At 34.5% G+C, this 18,140-nt stretch overlaps 2 protein-coding genes across 5 annotated transcripts in view; one reads left to right on the plus strand and one right to left on the minus strand.

Annotated features, from left to right (window-relative positions):
• LOC101736368 (retinaldehyde-binding protein 1) lies at positions 1-15,017 on the plus strand. Its single transcript, XM_004929785.4, has 7 exons — positions 1-493; positions 9,369-9,611; positions 10,303-10,462; positions 11,107-11,168; positions 11,454-11,647; positions 12,755-12,871; positions 13,256-15,017. The coding sequence occupies exons 2-7, from the start codon at positions 9,398-9,400 to the stop codon at positions 13,520-13,522; spliced, it is 1,014 nt and encodes a 337-aa protein (XP_004929842.1). The 5' UTR covers positions 1-493; positions 9,369-9,397; the 3' UTR covers positions 13,523-15,017.
• LOC101736487 (peptidoglycan-recognition protein SB2) overlaps positions 15,011-18,140 on the minus strand; it is a 17,627-nt gene continuing 14,497 nt past the window's right edge. For all 4 annotated transcript variants that reach the window (XR_009973224.1, XM_062668730.1, XM_021350431.3 and 1 more), the window contains one exon: positions 15,011-17,997. Coding sequence is in view for 3 of the 4 variants with exons in the window: in XM_062668730.1 (XP_062524714.1) it covers positions 17,807-17,997 (191 nt within the window). In the remaining variant the exon portion in view is untranslated. The remainder of the gene's footprint in view (positions 17,998-18,140) is intronic.

An 18,140-nucleotide genomic window follows, 5' to 3' on the forward strand; every position in this document is an offset into this window, starting at 1 on the left:
GCTTGCAAATCATCGGATAGAGACGTCCTAGTATGAATTACCGTAATTTGCGTAACCGGCGCTACAGTTCTTGGTCTTGCAAAGGTCTATTTTAGCCCCAAAAAACCACAGTAAGCTGTTTAGTCAGTTCGACATTTTTAACATAGCACTCCACAGCAAGTGCCTAGAAATAGGCACCCTAGCTTCTGTACAATTTCCCTTATTGTACCTTGTTCATTTATTACCTACGAAAAATAACTCGTTATCAGCTTTACTTCCGATGTAAAGAATACGGTTTTAATTAAAATACGTCGGAGTTATTAAATACACAATACGCCAGAGTCAAATCAAGTCAGGGTCGCAATAACTATTATTGAAAAGACGCTGCGATCTCGCCGCACCGTTCGCGAAATTACTGAGGCGGACTTCGTCGGACTCCACATTATACGTTTGCACGGCGCAGAGAACGCTTACCAGGACTTTACGGAGATTAATTTCAATCCTTCGACTAAATGTGAGTTTTTTTTTTCTTTATTTATAAGTTAATGTTCTAATATTTTCGCTAGAATTATAGATCCAAAAAAGCTGTTTTGCGCTTCCATTTTTTTTATTTCTTCCCAGTTTGTATATTTGAATAATATTAATACAATTTATTTTAAGAATCATTTAAGTATCAATTACACAATATTAAATCCTTCGTGAACAAATATAATACCGATACAAATTATTTTCAAATCCACTTGAAACAAATTAAATTAATGAAAAATATTATTTAATTTGTTCAAGAAAAAGTACCAAGTATTTTTTAAATTATATTCTAGGTATTTTATACTTTCAATTTTATAGGTAGGTGCTACTCAGATAGATTTTATTTATTAGATTATACAGTTTTTTTAGCACGTTTAGTTTTTTATATCTTAAAAGTGCTAATTATTACTTTTAAAATAATTATTGTTTATTTTGGTGTCAATGTAGTAATAGTATTAGTTACTTTGGTATGCTGTAGGTACGTATACGAGCTTGGGTGATCACTTAATATCAAGTGGAACAAAAGCTCGTCTGTAATAATTCTTGATTAAAAAATTGTTTTAAATGAAACCTGTTTCACTTATTGAATTACAACAGTTAGTTACATGAACATTTTATTATGGAAATTGTAATTTTTTTCTTTAATACGAAACCTTGCCTAAACAATTATGTACCTACTTACATAATGAAATATGACATGGGCGAAATCGACTGAGACATTCCAAATTGATGTTTTGACATAGGTAGGTACATGGGGAATTTTTTTCATTTTTATTTTATTTTATTCATTTTTATAAATAGAAAATATTAATTAACGAATTCAGATTTTTTAGAATTTACTTTTTTTTTCTAATAATTACTTAGTAGCCTATGTATTATAATGACTGTACATATTTATTTTATAAACGCAAACTGCAAATGCCTTTAAAAATGATATATTTTTAAGATTATCTTGCGTACTGCTCATCTACCTAGCAAAATAATTCGTTTAGCAGAAGATCTTCCCATTGTTGTTTTCTGTAATTGCACTACTTTTTTTTTTTACTTAACATAGAAAAAGAAACCAGTTGACAATCGGAAATTACTGAACTCCTTAGTCTTTGTTGGTTCAAAAGGACAACTGCAGATACTCATCAACACTCTTTAACTATTTATCAAATATTATCCACACAATATATGGAAATAGCATCATAACTCATTAGCATCATGCGACATCAACAATGGTTATGTATAATAATAACAACCTAAAACTACATCGAAAGCAGTTTTTATTGGAGGCTACGTGTGCTTGGTTCAATCTTAATTTAGCAGCCTAAGCCCAACTAAGCCTATAAACCTCCAATCCTTTAGGTTATAAGCATCAGTTTAAGTACGAAATGATTATTTGATATTCATTATTAAAATAAAATATGAATGTAAATATGCGCACAATCATGGGAACCGTAGCCAAACTATTGCAGATTGCAGAGCCCCGTAATTACGCACTCGGTGGCCGGTGGGTGGGGGAGACGTTAGGCTGGGTTCACACCTCATTTTACGTTTATAATTCTGTTCAAAAGAGACGAGGCTATAGCTATGTTTATACCGGCGACATTCCACTTGAATAGACCGCTTGAATTGAATAGAACAATATTCTTTACACTGAATGCTACATAGGTATCTAAAATTTTATTAATATGTATCTATTAAAAATAGTGATATTCAATGTATTAATAAACTAAAAGACACTGGTTTTTTTTAAATCGTTGTGCTATTAATGGACGTGGAAAACCCCGGATTTTTCCTAATGTTAAAACTTTTAGGTCAAGTGTTTAGAGACATTAAATTATTTTCAATCCAGTAACAGACAATGGTTGCGTGTTGAGAGAAAACTTGATCATCAAAACTTATTATTTATTCTATTGTCGTTTTTCGATTCGAGGTTTATCGGTTTCCTTTTGCGTTTTCCGTCGTCTATTACTGTATCGCAATCGATATCCAACTTTCAATGATGTTTTACTGATGGTATGGATATGCCATATGAACCCATATCCAGTGATCTTGGACTCGCATCTATTTTGTATTCCACTAGATAAGCAGCCGATACAAAACAACGAGGATTTGAACCTCATACGCTTCGATCAGTATTATTGATCGAAGCTCATACGCCTCGAGGTTACGGTATTCGCGTTATGTTGTCTAAAGATTCCAGCAAACAATTAACATTATGAATCCATCTATTCGTCGAAAGCAATAATCTTAAAAGTATATGGGTTTTATTATGTTTCCGTAAGGATACCGAGAATAAAACAGTTACTTAAATTAGTTAATGGAAAACATTATTCATTACTGAAATATATATTACATAATAGTTGAGTAAAGGTGCTCTGCTTGTAAACCAATTTTCTTTTTTTAGTTACTAGTTGTTGAGCAAGATTTATTAATATCACTAAAAGCATTTTGGAAAATGTTTTTTTTTGTTACTTAAGTGACCATGTCAATAACAAAAAACAATAGACAATTAAATGCGCAAAAACGAATCAAAGTTTTGAGATGTCACTAGTGATCATAATGGAATTTCAAGTATTAGGTGAAGAACAGTAGAGAGTAACGAGAAGTATAAGTACTATTGAAGAAATCATTTCCCCCACTTGTAGTTTTCGGGAATACAACATCCTGTATATTGCCGGACTTTGCCTCCGCGCTGTAGTAGGCGCTGTCTTGAACTCTTGAACATGTCGAATCAGGCTTATTATTTATTCGTAGGTCTTTCTCTAGTATAAAACTCATGCGTTAGAAAATACCATAGAAACTTTCTAGATCGGCACGTAAAAATTAATACAATATGCACCCGAACCAAAACTCAGACCGTCAAATAATTTATTATTGAGAAATCACGGAATCAGACCCGTGATTGAATTGTGAATAATAAATATCGATGTCGGTTCCTTGACATTAATAGCTTTTGTGATCCATTTGAAATACTAATCTAGTGAAGTAAAGAGACTTCCAACATCATGGGAATTATTTTAGTTCTGCTAATTTTGAGCTCCGTACCAGTTATGTCTGCACTGACGTGTGATGCCCTTTTGGAGCTACCAGCAAACGTAAAATTCTCATTAGATATTTTGAAAACCATGACTCCAAAAGATATAGTACAATGCCTTGCGCATTTGGGAAAGGAGGAGCTGTCCAAAGATGCTGCGCAGTTTATCTGGCAGACACTAGTGACACACCATGAAGGTATTGCAAATATTCCTAATAACGTATTAATGAACCTGCACTGGGTGACGACCGCCGTAATGCCTGAAGATTATGCTAATATAACATTAAGTAACATCGATGTCGTGAATAATTTTGGCCTTAATTACAATTTGAACGAAGAACAACTGAACGCTCTAGCTGCCAGAGTTCGGGAAGATTACGCCGGTAAAGAGCCCGAAGATTACACGTACTACGATCTAACAGCTCTGAATCAGATTCTTTGTGCTTTCAATAAAAGTGAAATAGAAAGAATCCATCCCGTCGCCTATAGAGAAACAGTATTAATGATCGGAAAACTTCAAAATTGTAATCCTGATGTCATGAGGGGATTCGCTACGTTAGCAATGGATAAAAACGCGTTTGGTTCACTCGAAAACTGGAATAAAAATATAATGAATCTGTTAGGCAAAGTTGCTGAATGCATACCAAAAGAATTTTTGGAAAGCAAAAAAATTATATCAAATGTGGAAAGTTCATGTTCAGTTAATTAAATGAACATGTTTTTTAGAGTTTTCATAACCACCATAGTGAATTATATCAGTTACGCTCACAGCAACAAAGAGCAACGATGGCAATGCAGATTAAATTATTTTAATTTTGAAAAATAGTTTTCTGTTATATTTGTGCAACAAATATCTTTAATAATAGATTGTTTGAGTTTTATTAGCTTAAATTGTAAAATTAAAGAATCCTTTAAGCATTAGTTGGTGACGTTTTACGAACCAAAATAAGAACTGTGGTCCAGACTGCGTCGTACATAATACCGCCGCGATAATACCGCGAATACCGACGTCTACTTTGGTTTATGTGATGACAGTTCTAATAGTATTCAATACGACTCCTACACGTCATTACAGATCCTCCCCAATGCATTAACGGTGCTTTTAGATACCTCAAGCACCGGTCACCTTCCTCGCCTAGCCCGTCGCTTGCGACGAAGGGCTCGACAAGTAAGTTAACCCATAGACACAGCCCACTGAGTTTTTTGCCGGATCTTCTTCGTGGGTCGCGTTTCCGATCCGGTGGTAGGTTCTGCAAAGCGCTGCTCATGCTAGGGCCCGGTTTGAGCCCCGGGAGCTCACCTACTAGCTCAGTGCATCTAGAATAGCCCCTCAAGGTTACTATAATAGGCAGAAATAAAAAAACGACTGCTACGAAACGAAATGTGTCCTTCACCAGTAATATTTGTGACCTATGGCTTGGATTTTTTTTTTATTGCTTAGATGGTTGGACGAGCTCACAGCCCACCTGGTGTTAAGTGGTTACTGGAGCCCATAGACATCTACAACGTAAATGCGCCACTCACCTTGAGATATAAGTTGTAAGGTCTCAGTATAGTTACAACGGCTGCCCCACCCTTCAAACTGAAACGCATTACTGCTTCACGGCAGAAATAGGCAGGGCGGTGGTACCTACCCGCGCGGACTCACAACAGGTCCTACCACCAGTAAAAGGTAATCAAGGTAATCAAATAAATGAGTGTAACAGTAGCTAGATGTGACTGTGGTGACGAGATCGTAGTATTCAGTACGAAAAATCTAGCGTTTTGAGAGCTAAGGCTGTTGTACGAGTACGTTGGGTACCTATTCACATCTATGGGCTATCTCTTGAGAGTTAATTAAGTAATAAATTTTGGAAGTTACAACTGATTGGCATTCGTTAAAGTAAAATAGAAGCATTGAATTAAGTTTCGAGCCTTTTCTTATTCCCATAATCATTTCGATTCAATTAGGTGACAAGTTATGCTAAAAAGCACGGAAAATCCTTGATTCAAAATATCGTGAACTTGACTTGCCAATGATTTTACTATTCACGTGTGCTAAACTTATTTTCCGTTCATAATTTTTATGTGATTCCAGTGGACTATTATATTTATTATATCTTTTATTTATCTATATTTTTTTGGTTTAATATTAAAATATTCGACTAGGTATATTTAATTCCGATTGAATTTTGGTAAGGGGCTTGATGTTATAAATGGAAAATTCTTAAGCATTGGGATATCTGTACAGTACAAAATATAGATAATTAAAAGGTGCATAAAACTAGGAATTTTAAACAAACTGTTGTTTTAATTAAAACATTTTAGTAGATATTTTATTTTGATAATGAGTTTCAAATAATCATTTCGTACTTAAACGGATGCCTACAACCTCAAGGATTGGCAGTTTATAGGCTTAGTTGAGCTTAGGCTGCTAAATTAAGATTGAACCAAGCGCACGTAGACTCCAATAAAAACTGCTTTCGATGTAGTTTTAGGTTATTATTATACATAACCATTGTTGATATCGCACGATGCTAATGAGTTATGATGCTATTTCCGTATGTTGTGTGGATAATATTTGATAAATAGTTAAAGAGTGTTGATGACTATCTGCAGTTGTCCTTTTGAACCAACAAAGGCTAAAGAGCTCAGTAATTTCCGTCTGTCAACTGATTTCCTTTTCTTTGTTAAGTAAATAATGATGATCTTTAGTGTTTTTCCAAAAACAAAAAACGAATCATCATACATTTTTAAAAAAAAATCTATACGATAATTGACCTTGACTTATACAGTTATTATTGTGATCGAATTTCGATCATTGGATGAGGACTAATTGTTATTTAATATGTTAATTTATTTATTTTATTTTATTAATTTATTTATTTTATTTATTTTCATTAATATGTTCGAAACATGAGTATGCCATAAATAAACATACCAAGAGCTAATACCGCCACGAGGTCATTTTTATTTTTCTAGACTTATAGTGGTCATGAGCAATCACTTAATCACGCTGTAGTGGTATGATAAATGCATAATTCGAATCGGTGTATGAAAAATTTTGTGAATTCAAAACGGTAATAAGATATTTGGTTTTCTTTATTAAGATGATGAAATTGGTTATGGCTCAATCATTGAAAGCGTCGTGGCCTAAAGGATAAGACGTCCGGTGCATTCGTATCTAGTGATGCACCGGTGTTTGAATCCCAGGTACCAATTTTTCTAATGAAATACGTACTTAACAATTATTCACGATTGACTTCAACGGTGAAGGAATAACGTCGTGTAATAAAAATCAAACCCGCAAAATTATACTTTGCGTAATTACTGATGGTAGGAGCTCTTGTGAGCCCACCACAAGGTTTTTTTTTTGGTCAGTATGAAATCGCCGGACTCCCACCCTCCACTGGGGATGGAGGGCGGGGCATGTCGGAGTCGAACCGACTAAAACCTCCTGTCGCTCAACAACCTACGTCCGAGCCTCGCATGAGACAGAACTCATGAAAAGGCAAGAGGAGGAGAGTGAAGCGTTTAGTGCGGAGCACATCTCTCCCATCACCCTCCCCCTCGGGAAGCCGGGCCAGCGATCGTCGGCGCCACGACCACCAGCCCTCTCGGTCGGCAGGCTGTCCGAAGCCCGCCTAAATGGCGCCGGTTTGAATGGGTTATCCTACGAAATACCCCGCTGGGTCAGAACCACCACCAGGTACCATCATCCTGGTTTAAAATAATGTTAATAGTTATAGGGAAACGACAACGCGATGATCTTCCACCAAATTCACCTGTTTTGTTTGCTCGAAACATCGATAATCCGGTAGTGTTTTTTCAATCTGAATATAATTATTGCATATTATGCAAAATTTAAGCGAAAATGTTGCTTATATGATTCAAGTTTTTTTCCCGAATTTATTCTATTTTCGGATAGCTACCGCGACAGTATTTGTATGAGAATTAACTTGTTCGGCAGGCTTATTACCTAACGTATCTATTATTTTTGTCGGATATGTCACTTTCATTCTTTTCAGTCTTACTATATAACTTATTAAAGCATACTAGTATGGTATTGATTAAATATTATTAAAAAAATATATTGTTTCAATAATTTATGAATGAGAGATTACTAGTGGGCCGGAGGCCTTTCCAATTTCACCATGAGAAGTGGGCGAGCAAAGGCTCAGCCATGAGGGGTGGTATTTGCTAACAGTGCCCGAGTGCCTCCAAAGGAAACCTAACAACTCAAGAGCAGCTACGTCGCGAATGAATCTACTAATGGATGGGAATCGCAACCCGCAAAGTTTTTTTTTATTGCTTTAGACTGGTGGACGAGCTGCTCACAGCCTACCTGCTGTTAAGTGGTTACTGGATCCCATAGACATCCACAACGTGAATGCGCCACCCACCTTGAGATATAAGTTCTAAAGGTCTCAAGTATAGTTACAACGGCTGCCCCACCCTTCAAACCGAAACGCATTACTGATTCAAGGCAGAAATAGGCAGTGTGGTGGTGCCCACCCGCGCGGACTCACAAGAGGTCCTACCACCAGTAATTACGCAAATTATAATTTTGCGGGTTTCAATTTTTATTACACGATGTTATTCCTTCACCGTGGAAATCAATCGTGAACATTTGTTGAGTACGTATTTCATTTGAAAAATTGGTACCCGCCTGATTTTCGAACACCGGTGCATCGATTAACACGAATGCACCGGATGTCTTGTCCGTTAGGCCACGACGACTTTTCCGGCGAGAAAAGTCGTCGTGGCCAATTTTACTTGACAAATGTTCACGATTGACTTCCATGGTGAAGGAATAACATCGTGTACTAAAAATCAAACCCGTAAAATTATAATTTGCGTAAATTTTGACCTTTTACTTGTGGTAGGACCTCTTGCGAGTCCGCACGGGTAGGTACCACCGCCCCGCCTATTTCTGCCGTAAAGCAGTAATGCGTTTCGGTTTGAAGGGTGAGGGAAGCCGGGTACATACTGAGACCTTAGAACTTGTATCTCAAGGTGGGTGGCGCATTTACGTTGCAGATGTCTATGGGCTCCAGTAACCACTTAACACTAGGTGGACTGTGCGCTCATCTATCCATCTAAGCAATAAAAATAAAATAATAAACACTTGCGTAAGTCACAATGGGCTTTATGCAAGTTTTGTAAAGTGTCACCTTATTCCGAAGGGATATTTTACTCCGTTTTCAGACCCCAGGATAGATAGAGACAGAGTCTACCGAGAATAAAAGCGGCACGGTCGCGGACTGATTTTATACGCGGGTGGAATGTCACCTTCTTGGCCCAGAGAATAGGTTGGCCGAAGAGGGTGATAGAGAGTGTGAGATTTCTCTTCCTAATGCGGAAGGAAATCCGTGTAGGGTTTGAAATAGCACCACTGAACCACTGTCCGAGGGCTGCGGCTGCGCTCTGGAGTTTACTCGCTATTAGTGATTTGTTTTTACTCGAGTAGTAAGCAAATGGGTCAGCGGCGACTGAGGAATGTCGTTAATGAATAAACTAAATAAGAGCGGAGAATAAATAATTGTCTCTTGGCCTTACCGTAATAAACTATTTTCGATCATACTCATCTGAATTGTATCATTAACCGAAAGATACTAAAATGTGTCACTTCAAGATATTAGCACTACTTTCCACAGGGAAACCGTCCCCTCTTTTGCTAGACTTAATATAATTCTTGCTGACGAGCTAGCACGTCGTTGAATCAATGCAATTGAGGCTTAGCTTCTATATTTAATGTGAAGCTACTTTAAGTCCTAAACTTTATTGACATGAACATAATTCAACTAAAACCTGTAGCAGCCAATATTGAGGATTAATTATTTTTTATTATCTCCAGATTTGCTAGCTCTTTCTCGAGTTACGAAGATGACGACGGCCAGCGTTCTATTAACGGTGACTACTGCCTGGAATGTGACAATCGAGAAAGCAGAGAATGACGGTAAGATGGGACGAACTCTAAAAAATGTGGTCGCCGAAGCCATCACAGAACTTCGAGAAACTCAGTCTACTAAGGAGCAATCTCTTCAACTTATGAGAGAGTGGATAGAACAGAATGGAGACATCAAAAACGTACGACAAGGTAATAACGATGATGCTGTAATTTTTTTCTCTCTACTAAACACTAGTAGTTTCAAAGAGGCTACTAAGGATAATTACTGATATAAAACATTATTGTTTTAATAACAAGCAATTAAGCGGCCTCTTTGAAAAAAATCTAATTGTAAAACAATGATATTTATGTAATTATCATCACATATAATGAAGTACATTTTCTCAATATAACTAGTCAGGTCATAAGTATTGTCACACAGTAAAAACTTTTCTTTTAGAATGCTGGCCACAAAAAAGTTTATTGAATTCGAATTTCGAATTGTTCATGAAAATAAAAATGTATACTTTTAGAATTTTACTCATTTTTAAATATGGAGTGGACACTTTAAGAATTATTTTACATTAAACATGTGACAGAATTTATGACCTGACTAGGTATATTTTATAATAATTGGAAACCCGTTCTGTTCTCGACGTGTTGTCATTTTCTAGAAATACAATACTGATTCTGAATTCATAACAACGATGCTTACATTATTTTTATTTTTTTATAACAGTAAAATGATAATGTAGATTATATAAATCTAAACATATATAGGTTCATCGTGTAAAATGAGTGCATGTAATCGCTATGCAAATAGCAAAATTGAAAAGATGTATCATTACATACGTTCATTCAGCGAATAATAATTAGCATCTAAATATTTTTATTTTTCTAGATGAAATATTTTTACTACGATTTCTGCGACATAAGAAGTATAGCATACCAATGGCCCAACAAACTTTACTTAAATATTTAAGTCTCAGAAAGTTCTACCCCGAAATTTTTAAAAATTTGGATTACGAGGATAGCAACTTACAAGAAATTATAAATAATGGGTAAGCTTAATACATAATATAGTTTTTTTTTTCTTTTTTGATGCACAAAACAAATTACAATCATTACAGTACATATTAGCTAAATCGTACACGTAGTACCTAGATCTAATCTGGATTGCCATCTAATTGTTAATTTGTCAGTTGAATTAAATTAATTAGCAAAGGCGAATTCTTTTCCGAGCAGATATAAGTTTAAATGTCCAAGAACCGTAGTTTCAATTTGTGTTACAATTCCCAAACAACATTACAACATATATTTTACCATGAATCACTTAGCATTGTAAAATGTTAATGTTGAAAAATGTTAAATAATCGTATTATGTACACGTTAACTTGAAACACAGAAACAAGCCAATTTCTGTTATTTTCTGCAATGTCGATTACGTGAGTTGTTTCTCTAATTGAAATTTAACTGGAGCGTTTAAGGTATAATCTCTTGTAATGACAGCATTTAAGCATGTTATTAATACTCTATAACACAATATGTTACCGAGGCGGTTCATGGTTCTTAGTTAGAAAGTTCTCAAACACGTGAAGCCTTGAACTCAAGCACAACTTACTCATTAAGCATCCGTTTTGTAAGCCTTCTTACCTACGATATAATTCAATTTGCTTGAAATTGCAAAACCTTTCACAATTTTTAGGTACATAGTGGTTTCACCAGTTCGTGACAACAAGGGTCGCCGGGTCATCTTTTACAATATGAGTAAGAAAATTTTATGTTGTAATTACTGTGTATAGGTATCTACTTTGTAAAGATTATATCAGACTTGTTATGCTGTTATGCGGAATGTTCTCATTTTGCCTTTACGTGACAAAACGTGTTGAATCTACTGTCAACAGAAGTTCATATTGTGGCAATTGCGAAGGTTCTCACGCATGCTTAAGATTATATAATTTTTTTTATATTTTGAAATGTCTTACGCCAGAATTGCGTAGAGATATTTTGTTAAAAATTTGAGTTTCAGTGGCTATTTTTTTTATTTTTCAGGTAAATTCAACGCCACTAGATTCAGTTGTTGGGATATGTGCCGTGCTCATATGCTTGTATATGAGAGTTTAATGGATGATCCATTAAATCAAATATGTGGGTTTAATCACATTGGCGATGGAAATGGAATTTCTGGAGCTCACATCACTGCTTGGAACCCCAGCGATTTCGGAAGGATTATAAAATGGGGGGAGGTGGGTATTTTGCCAGAAATAATATAGTCGGTAATTCACAACAAATAATAAGTAATGGCAAACTCAGGCTAAATTAGTCTATCTTATGGCACCTAGATTGCCAAATACCGTTATCAAAGGACTGCCTGAACCTATCCTACCTAGGTTATCATATCACTAATAAATAATATTCACAACTTAAAGTACAATCAATAATGTTACATATTCTGGCTAAAATTACAGGCACCCGATTTTTATTAATGTTTTTTTTTGTTCTACCTATAAAAGGTCAATATAGTCCACATTAACATTAAATATCACATTACAACATGAATTCTGTCATCAGTCTTGGATAATGAGGTCTAAATTTTTGTGTTAAATAACAGTTTTCGTTTACGTTAAACGCGTAATAATAGGCCACCGTGTTGTAAATTTTTAGACACTTATTTATAGCTTATTAGACAATTTCTGATGTATTATTTGCTCGTTGTTAATTACTCTTATAATTACTACTTATAATTAATTACTTAATTATTAATTATGGTAATTTATGTATACCCCTAGATATAATTTCATTAAATATCGATTCAACACTGACGTTTGACTAACAGGCAGGCAGGTTTGTAGGCAGCGGCTTGGCTCTGTCCCTGGCATTGCCGAAGTCCATGGGCGACGGTAACCACTCACCATCAGGTGGGCCGTATGCTCGTCTGCCTACGAGGGCAATAAAAAATAAAGAATAAAAAAAAATAACAGCAATTCATTTTTAGCCGATTTTCATTTTCGTTGATAATTTTAAATTATAAAAAAGTGTAATATTCAAAGTCATAAAGCAAGGACATACAATGGGAAAACTAGTAATAATGTCTTTATTTTTAAATTTATATAACAAAAGCAAACCTTGTTTGACTTTACTTTTTCATTTCCGCAATTATAATTTTGAATAGGTAATTCTTGATTATTGATATTAATTAATGTTAATAACCGCCTAAATACAATGTACAGTCAACTATTAGTTACATAAAATCAGACATAAAGACATCAACAATGTAAATATTAGCAAGAACTACGACATGCTATGCGTAATGTAAATATGTTTGTTCATATGCGTTACATGAACTGTTACAGCAATCGTTGTCGATGCGACACAAAGCGGTTCATCTGATAAACGTTCCCGTCGCTCTCAAATACGTCATAGACTTCGCAACATCTAAAGTGTCACAGAAAATGGCACATAGACTAAAAGTAAGGAAACCTATATCAACATTATCTCCTTCGTTTTTATGTAATTTAATATTAAGTAATATTTTCTCGTGACTACTTGACACACTGAACTGAGTTGTGCAATTGCCCAGTTAAATCAAATACGTACTTAGCGAGACCCGAATTTATGTACTTACTTACATACATAATATGTCTACCCGGAACCTTTTATGTGTGTGATGTATGGTTAAAGTTTAATAGTTTAAGTATAATTAAAAAGGTTGTACGATGATTGAACACTTTACGTAATAGTTACGACCAGTACTATACCTAATACCCAAAAATAGTCAACTAAAATTATTTAATTAATTATTAAAACTACTACGGTTTAATCTTGCGTGTTTTTATTTACTTTTTATATTACAGGTATGCACAAACTCAAAACTATTACATACACAAACAGACGTTGACTGTCTACCCACTTTATACGGAGGCAAATTAGAATTGCGTGAAATGATAGAATACACCAAGCAAATTTTGAAAGAACAAAAAGAAAATGTTCTTGCTTTGGACAACATGGAGATCCTCAGCACACGTGGGATAATTTCATCGAGAGGCAGGAACCGAGATAACAATGACAATGAAGATTTAATTTCAGTCGAAGGCAGTTTCAGAAAACTTGAAATAGATTAACGAGTACTTTTTATTGTTTAATAGCGATTGTTATCACTTAATCCTATGTTTTTAGCTGGCTATACAGTATGCTGCCACAACTTCCAACGTGAGCGTACAGCCAATATGATTGATTGTTTGTAATTTAGATAAAGTAAAAACAATTTTTATTTAAAGGTAAATATTTCAATTCGGAATGCAGTTTTACAACTGAGAGGAAATGGGCAAACAATTGAAGGCTTGCCTTTTTGAAAAAAATGTATTTTATTTTACAACTAGCCTACCTGGCAGACTTCGCAGTGTCTCAATCGATAAATAAAAGACCTAAACTTTTGTATAAAATAAACTTAAAACAAACAAAAAGAATCCGTCCGATGGGGGACACATCAAAGGAAAAACAAAATTGTTATTTTTATTTCATTCCGAGCATTTTCATATTTATCTACCTTTTAAAGCTTTTCTGGACTTTCACAAAATATTCAAGACCAAAATTAACCAATTCGGTCCTGCCGTTCTCGAGTTTTAGCGAGACTAACGAACAGCAATTCATTTTTATATATATAGATTACTATATTGTATTAGTGACAAGTATGAGAAACAGAAATATATATGTATTACTTAGTGGTGCAAAACAAATTTGTTAGCTATATTGGTGTTTGAAACGCAATCGCGTCATGCTCTTTTCAATGATTTATTACCTAAATAACTCGCGCTTCAGTAATCGTTATCGACGCTATACATAAGTGCCTCAAAATATGACGTGGATGATTTTAATTTGATAATCATTCAATATCCTTGATTTTTATAGTAATCTATCTGGTCTGACTATGTGTGCTCAAGATGAACAGAATATATCCACTACATCCATAATGTATCCGTAAAGAATATCAGTGGATATTGTATTTTAAATGCTCAGTTGACTTTTCGGCGGTAAAGCGAGGAACGAAGTCGTCTGAATTGTTTTATTTAGTTTAATATTTCATCAGGTTTAAACGTGTAACAATAGTATCTATTTAACTATTCTATCTGTCAAAGTGTGGGAAAATGAAATAAAGCCGCCGGATACGGCGAAGCCGTCAGTAGAAGAACACAAGAGATTTTTCAAAAGTGCCACTGAAGTCTCAGTAAATTCCTAACATTTTACTGTGACATTATTTCTTCTCATCTAGTTTATTTCCCAGAGCTTTCTTTCAATTTCATCCTAATTGATTATTATTTCAGATAAAACGTTTCCACTTCATTATCCTTATTTAGTTTTTCATATAACGTAGTATATACTACGTATTTGAAAATAATTGAATAGTTTTTACGTTGTATCTGTATCTAGTAAGAATTAAATTTTCAGGGTCGTTTTAGTATTAATCGTTAATTAATATTTAGTGTTAATATTTTATGCGTACGCTATATTTACTATGTAATCTGAGATATACTCCGTGATTTTACAAAAGTATCACATGACTAATTGGCGTTGGATTTAAATGGTCTATTTTATAACAAATAAATAAAACCTTACAGATTTCATGTTTTTTATTACTACTGTTCCATTATTACACGATCCCTTAATATCACAATTTAGTCTTATATTAAAATGCACGGAAGATCGCTCAATTATTTTAATTTTTTTTTATTATTAATTAATATTGCTTCTCTATTAATAAAATACATTGATATTTCATTAAAAAAAAAAAAAACATTTTATTATGTACCTACTTAATTATTATGCATTCCACAAAAGCATTTCTACTTATTTTACACGATCCAACGTTCGCTCATTTCGCTCAATTATCTTTATCTATAATGAACCATTCATCATCATAAAAAAAAAAAAAAAAAAATTTGATGTTTATTCCGCAAACTTCGCTTTTTGTAATGTTTGCGAGTGATCGCTTTTACTTAATTCCGAACACATCTACGAATTGATTACTCAAATTACTGTCCATTTTCAATATTAAATTTATTTATATTTATAGATTATAAAATTTATTAAAAACGTTTATCACAATTCAAAAACTAGTCCTAGTCCTAGATAGACATCTTATTACCCGGAACGCGGCAGTTCATTCCGCCTACGTAACAATTTTTAAAATGCGTTTGCGTTGGTACGACGATAGTAGAGGTAGTAACAAACACGTGTGGACATAATACATCCGTTGTAAGCTAAATCATTACCCACGCAGTACCGATATCGCTGTTATTAGCAATTCAAATCTGATACGATCTTGTCACACAAAAACTTCGACAGGCTATAACTGTTGTGTTCGAATCACCGTTTCCAATTCAAAATGTTCGAATAAAATTATTGTAGATTCAAAATACGACTGCGTTATTCGAACAATTTAAATAGAAACCAGTTAGCAGAACAGCTCACCAAAAACTTTAAAAAAGAACATACACATCAATAAAATCTAAGACAAATTAAAAAAAATATTATTTCCGATTCGTGTTTTAATTTATACTTAGCTTTTAGTTTTATTGTACAAACAAAAAAGTTTTTAATGTATATTATATCAACGGTATACATAATTAGGTAAAACTTAAAAATATATTCGACTTGAAGATAAATAAAGAGTATTTAACACTACTTAAATTATGCGATTTCATCAATTCTACCACATTCAGAACTGTATAGTTAACAACTTAAAGACTATGTAGTCTTAAAATCTCCATATTATTTCTCATCACTAGTTTAGTTAAGTCTGTTTTACGTTAAGTCAATTTGCCGCTATTGAACAGTTCTGAAAGAGGTCCATTATAACTAGTCAGGTCATAAGTATTGTCACACAGTAAAAACTTTTCTTTTAGAATGCTGGCCACAAAAAAGTTTATTGAATTCGAATTTCGAATTGTTCATGAAAATAAAAATGTATATTTTTAGAATTTTACTCATTTTTAAATATGGAGTGGACGCTTAAAGAAGACCGCGTTGCAGTTATTGCGTTGCATCGTTGCGGTTACGCGCCAATTAAAATTTTTAACATACTGAAAAATTTGAATATAACGAAAAGATTCGTTTATCGTACCATCAAACGATACAATGAAGACTCTAGTGTAGATGACAGGTCAAGAAGTGGTCGCCCTCGGTCTGTTAGGACTCCGGCAGTGATAAAAGCTGTGAAGGCGCGAATTCAAAGAAATCCCAAACGTAAGCAGAAACTGTTGGCCCTTCAGATGGGGTTAAGCAGAACCACGTTGAAAAGGGTGTTAAATGAAAACTTAGGGCTTCGGGCATATCGAAGAAAAACAGGACATCGTTTGAATGCTCGTCTAATGGACCTGAGACTGAAGAGATGCCGCGCTTTGTTGAAACGGTACGCGGGAAAAAAATATCGGGAAATTCTTTTTTCGGATGAAAAAATTTTTACCGTAGAAGAGAGCTACAACAAACAAAATGATAAGGTGTACGCACACAGTAATGAAGAAGCGAGCAACCGTATTCCGCGTGTCCAACGAGGTCATTTTCCATCCTCGCTCATGGTATGGTTGGGAGTTTCTTATTGGGGCTTAACAGAGGTACATTTTTGTGAGAAAGGTGTAAAAACGAATGCAGTTGTGTATCAAAATACAGTCCTGACGAATCTTGTGGAACCTGTTTCTCATACCATGTTCAATAACAGGCACTGGGTATTCCAACAAGATTCGGCGCCAGCTCATAGAGCGAAGAGCACACAAGACTGGCTGGCGGCGCGTGAAATCGACTTCATCCGGCACGAAGACTGGCCCTCCTCCAGTCCAGATTTGAATCCGTTAGATTACAAGATATGGCAACACTTGGAGGAAAAGGCGTGCTCAAAGCCTCATCCCAATTTGGAGTCACTCAAGACACCCTTGATTAAGGCAGCCGCCGATATTGACATGGACCTCGTTCGTGCTGCGATAGACGACTGGCCGCGCAGATTGAAGGCCTGTATTCAAAATCACGGAGGTCCTTTTTAAAAAACTTTAGTGTCATAAGAATCTATGTTTTGTTAAGTTCATTTTGGTATATGAATGGTTACATAATGAATAAACTTGTTTCAATTATTTTACATTAAACATGTGACAGAATGTATGACCTGACTAGGTATGCATTAATTACAATTTATTTCATATAATATTTTTCTCTAAACATGTTATAAAGCTCTAGTGTTTTATTTACGAACACACGCCATTTTATGTATTTAAAATCTTAACATATTGTATGACTACATTAAAACGATAGCTTTCTATAACTAAATTCGAATATTTATACTAAATCCAGTATTATAAAACTTTGGTATTAAAGATCAAACGAGCAATATAATGAAATTTGAATGTTGTATTTATTATTCAATCAGAATTATCCTCGTCCCATTGCGGAAATTTTTTCAGGATTGAAAATAAATAAACGGGTCTCTCTTTCGTTTTTCTTCCAACAAGTACATAGTTTGGTTCTAAGTATTGCTGGCTCACCGAAACGGCTAAAAGCTTTTCTGCTCCGTCGATTTGATAGCTCGATGGTGCCATATCTGTGAAATTCCCTGAGGAGAAAAATATTTAATCGAATTATTATAGCATACTTTAACTGAGAATAAAAATTGGACATACTGCAGGAAAGTCGTTGTGCTGGTAACACCGTGTATTTCTTTATTTTAGTATTAAATAATTTCCAATTATTATTAAA

The sequence above is a fragment of the Bombyx mori genome, chromosome 1 (assembly GCF_030269925.1).
Source record: "Bombyx mori chromosome 1, ASM3026992v2".
Lineage (NCBI taxonomy): Eukaryota > Metazoa > Arthropoda > Insecta > Lepidoptera > Bombycidae > Bombyx > Bombyx mori.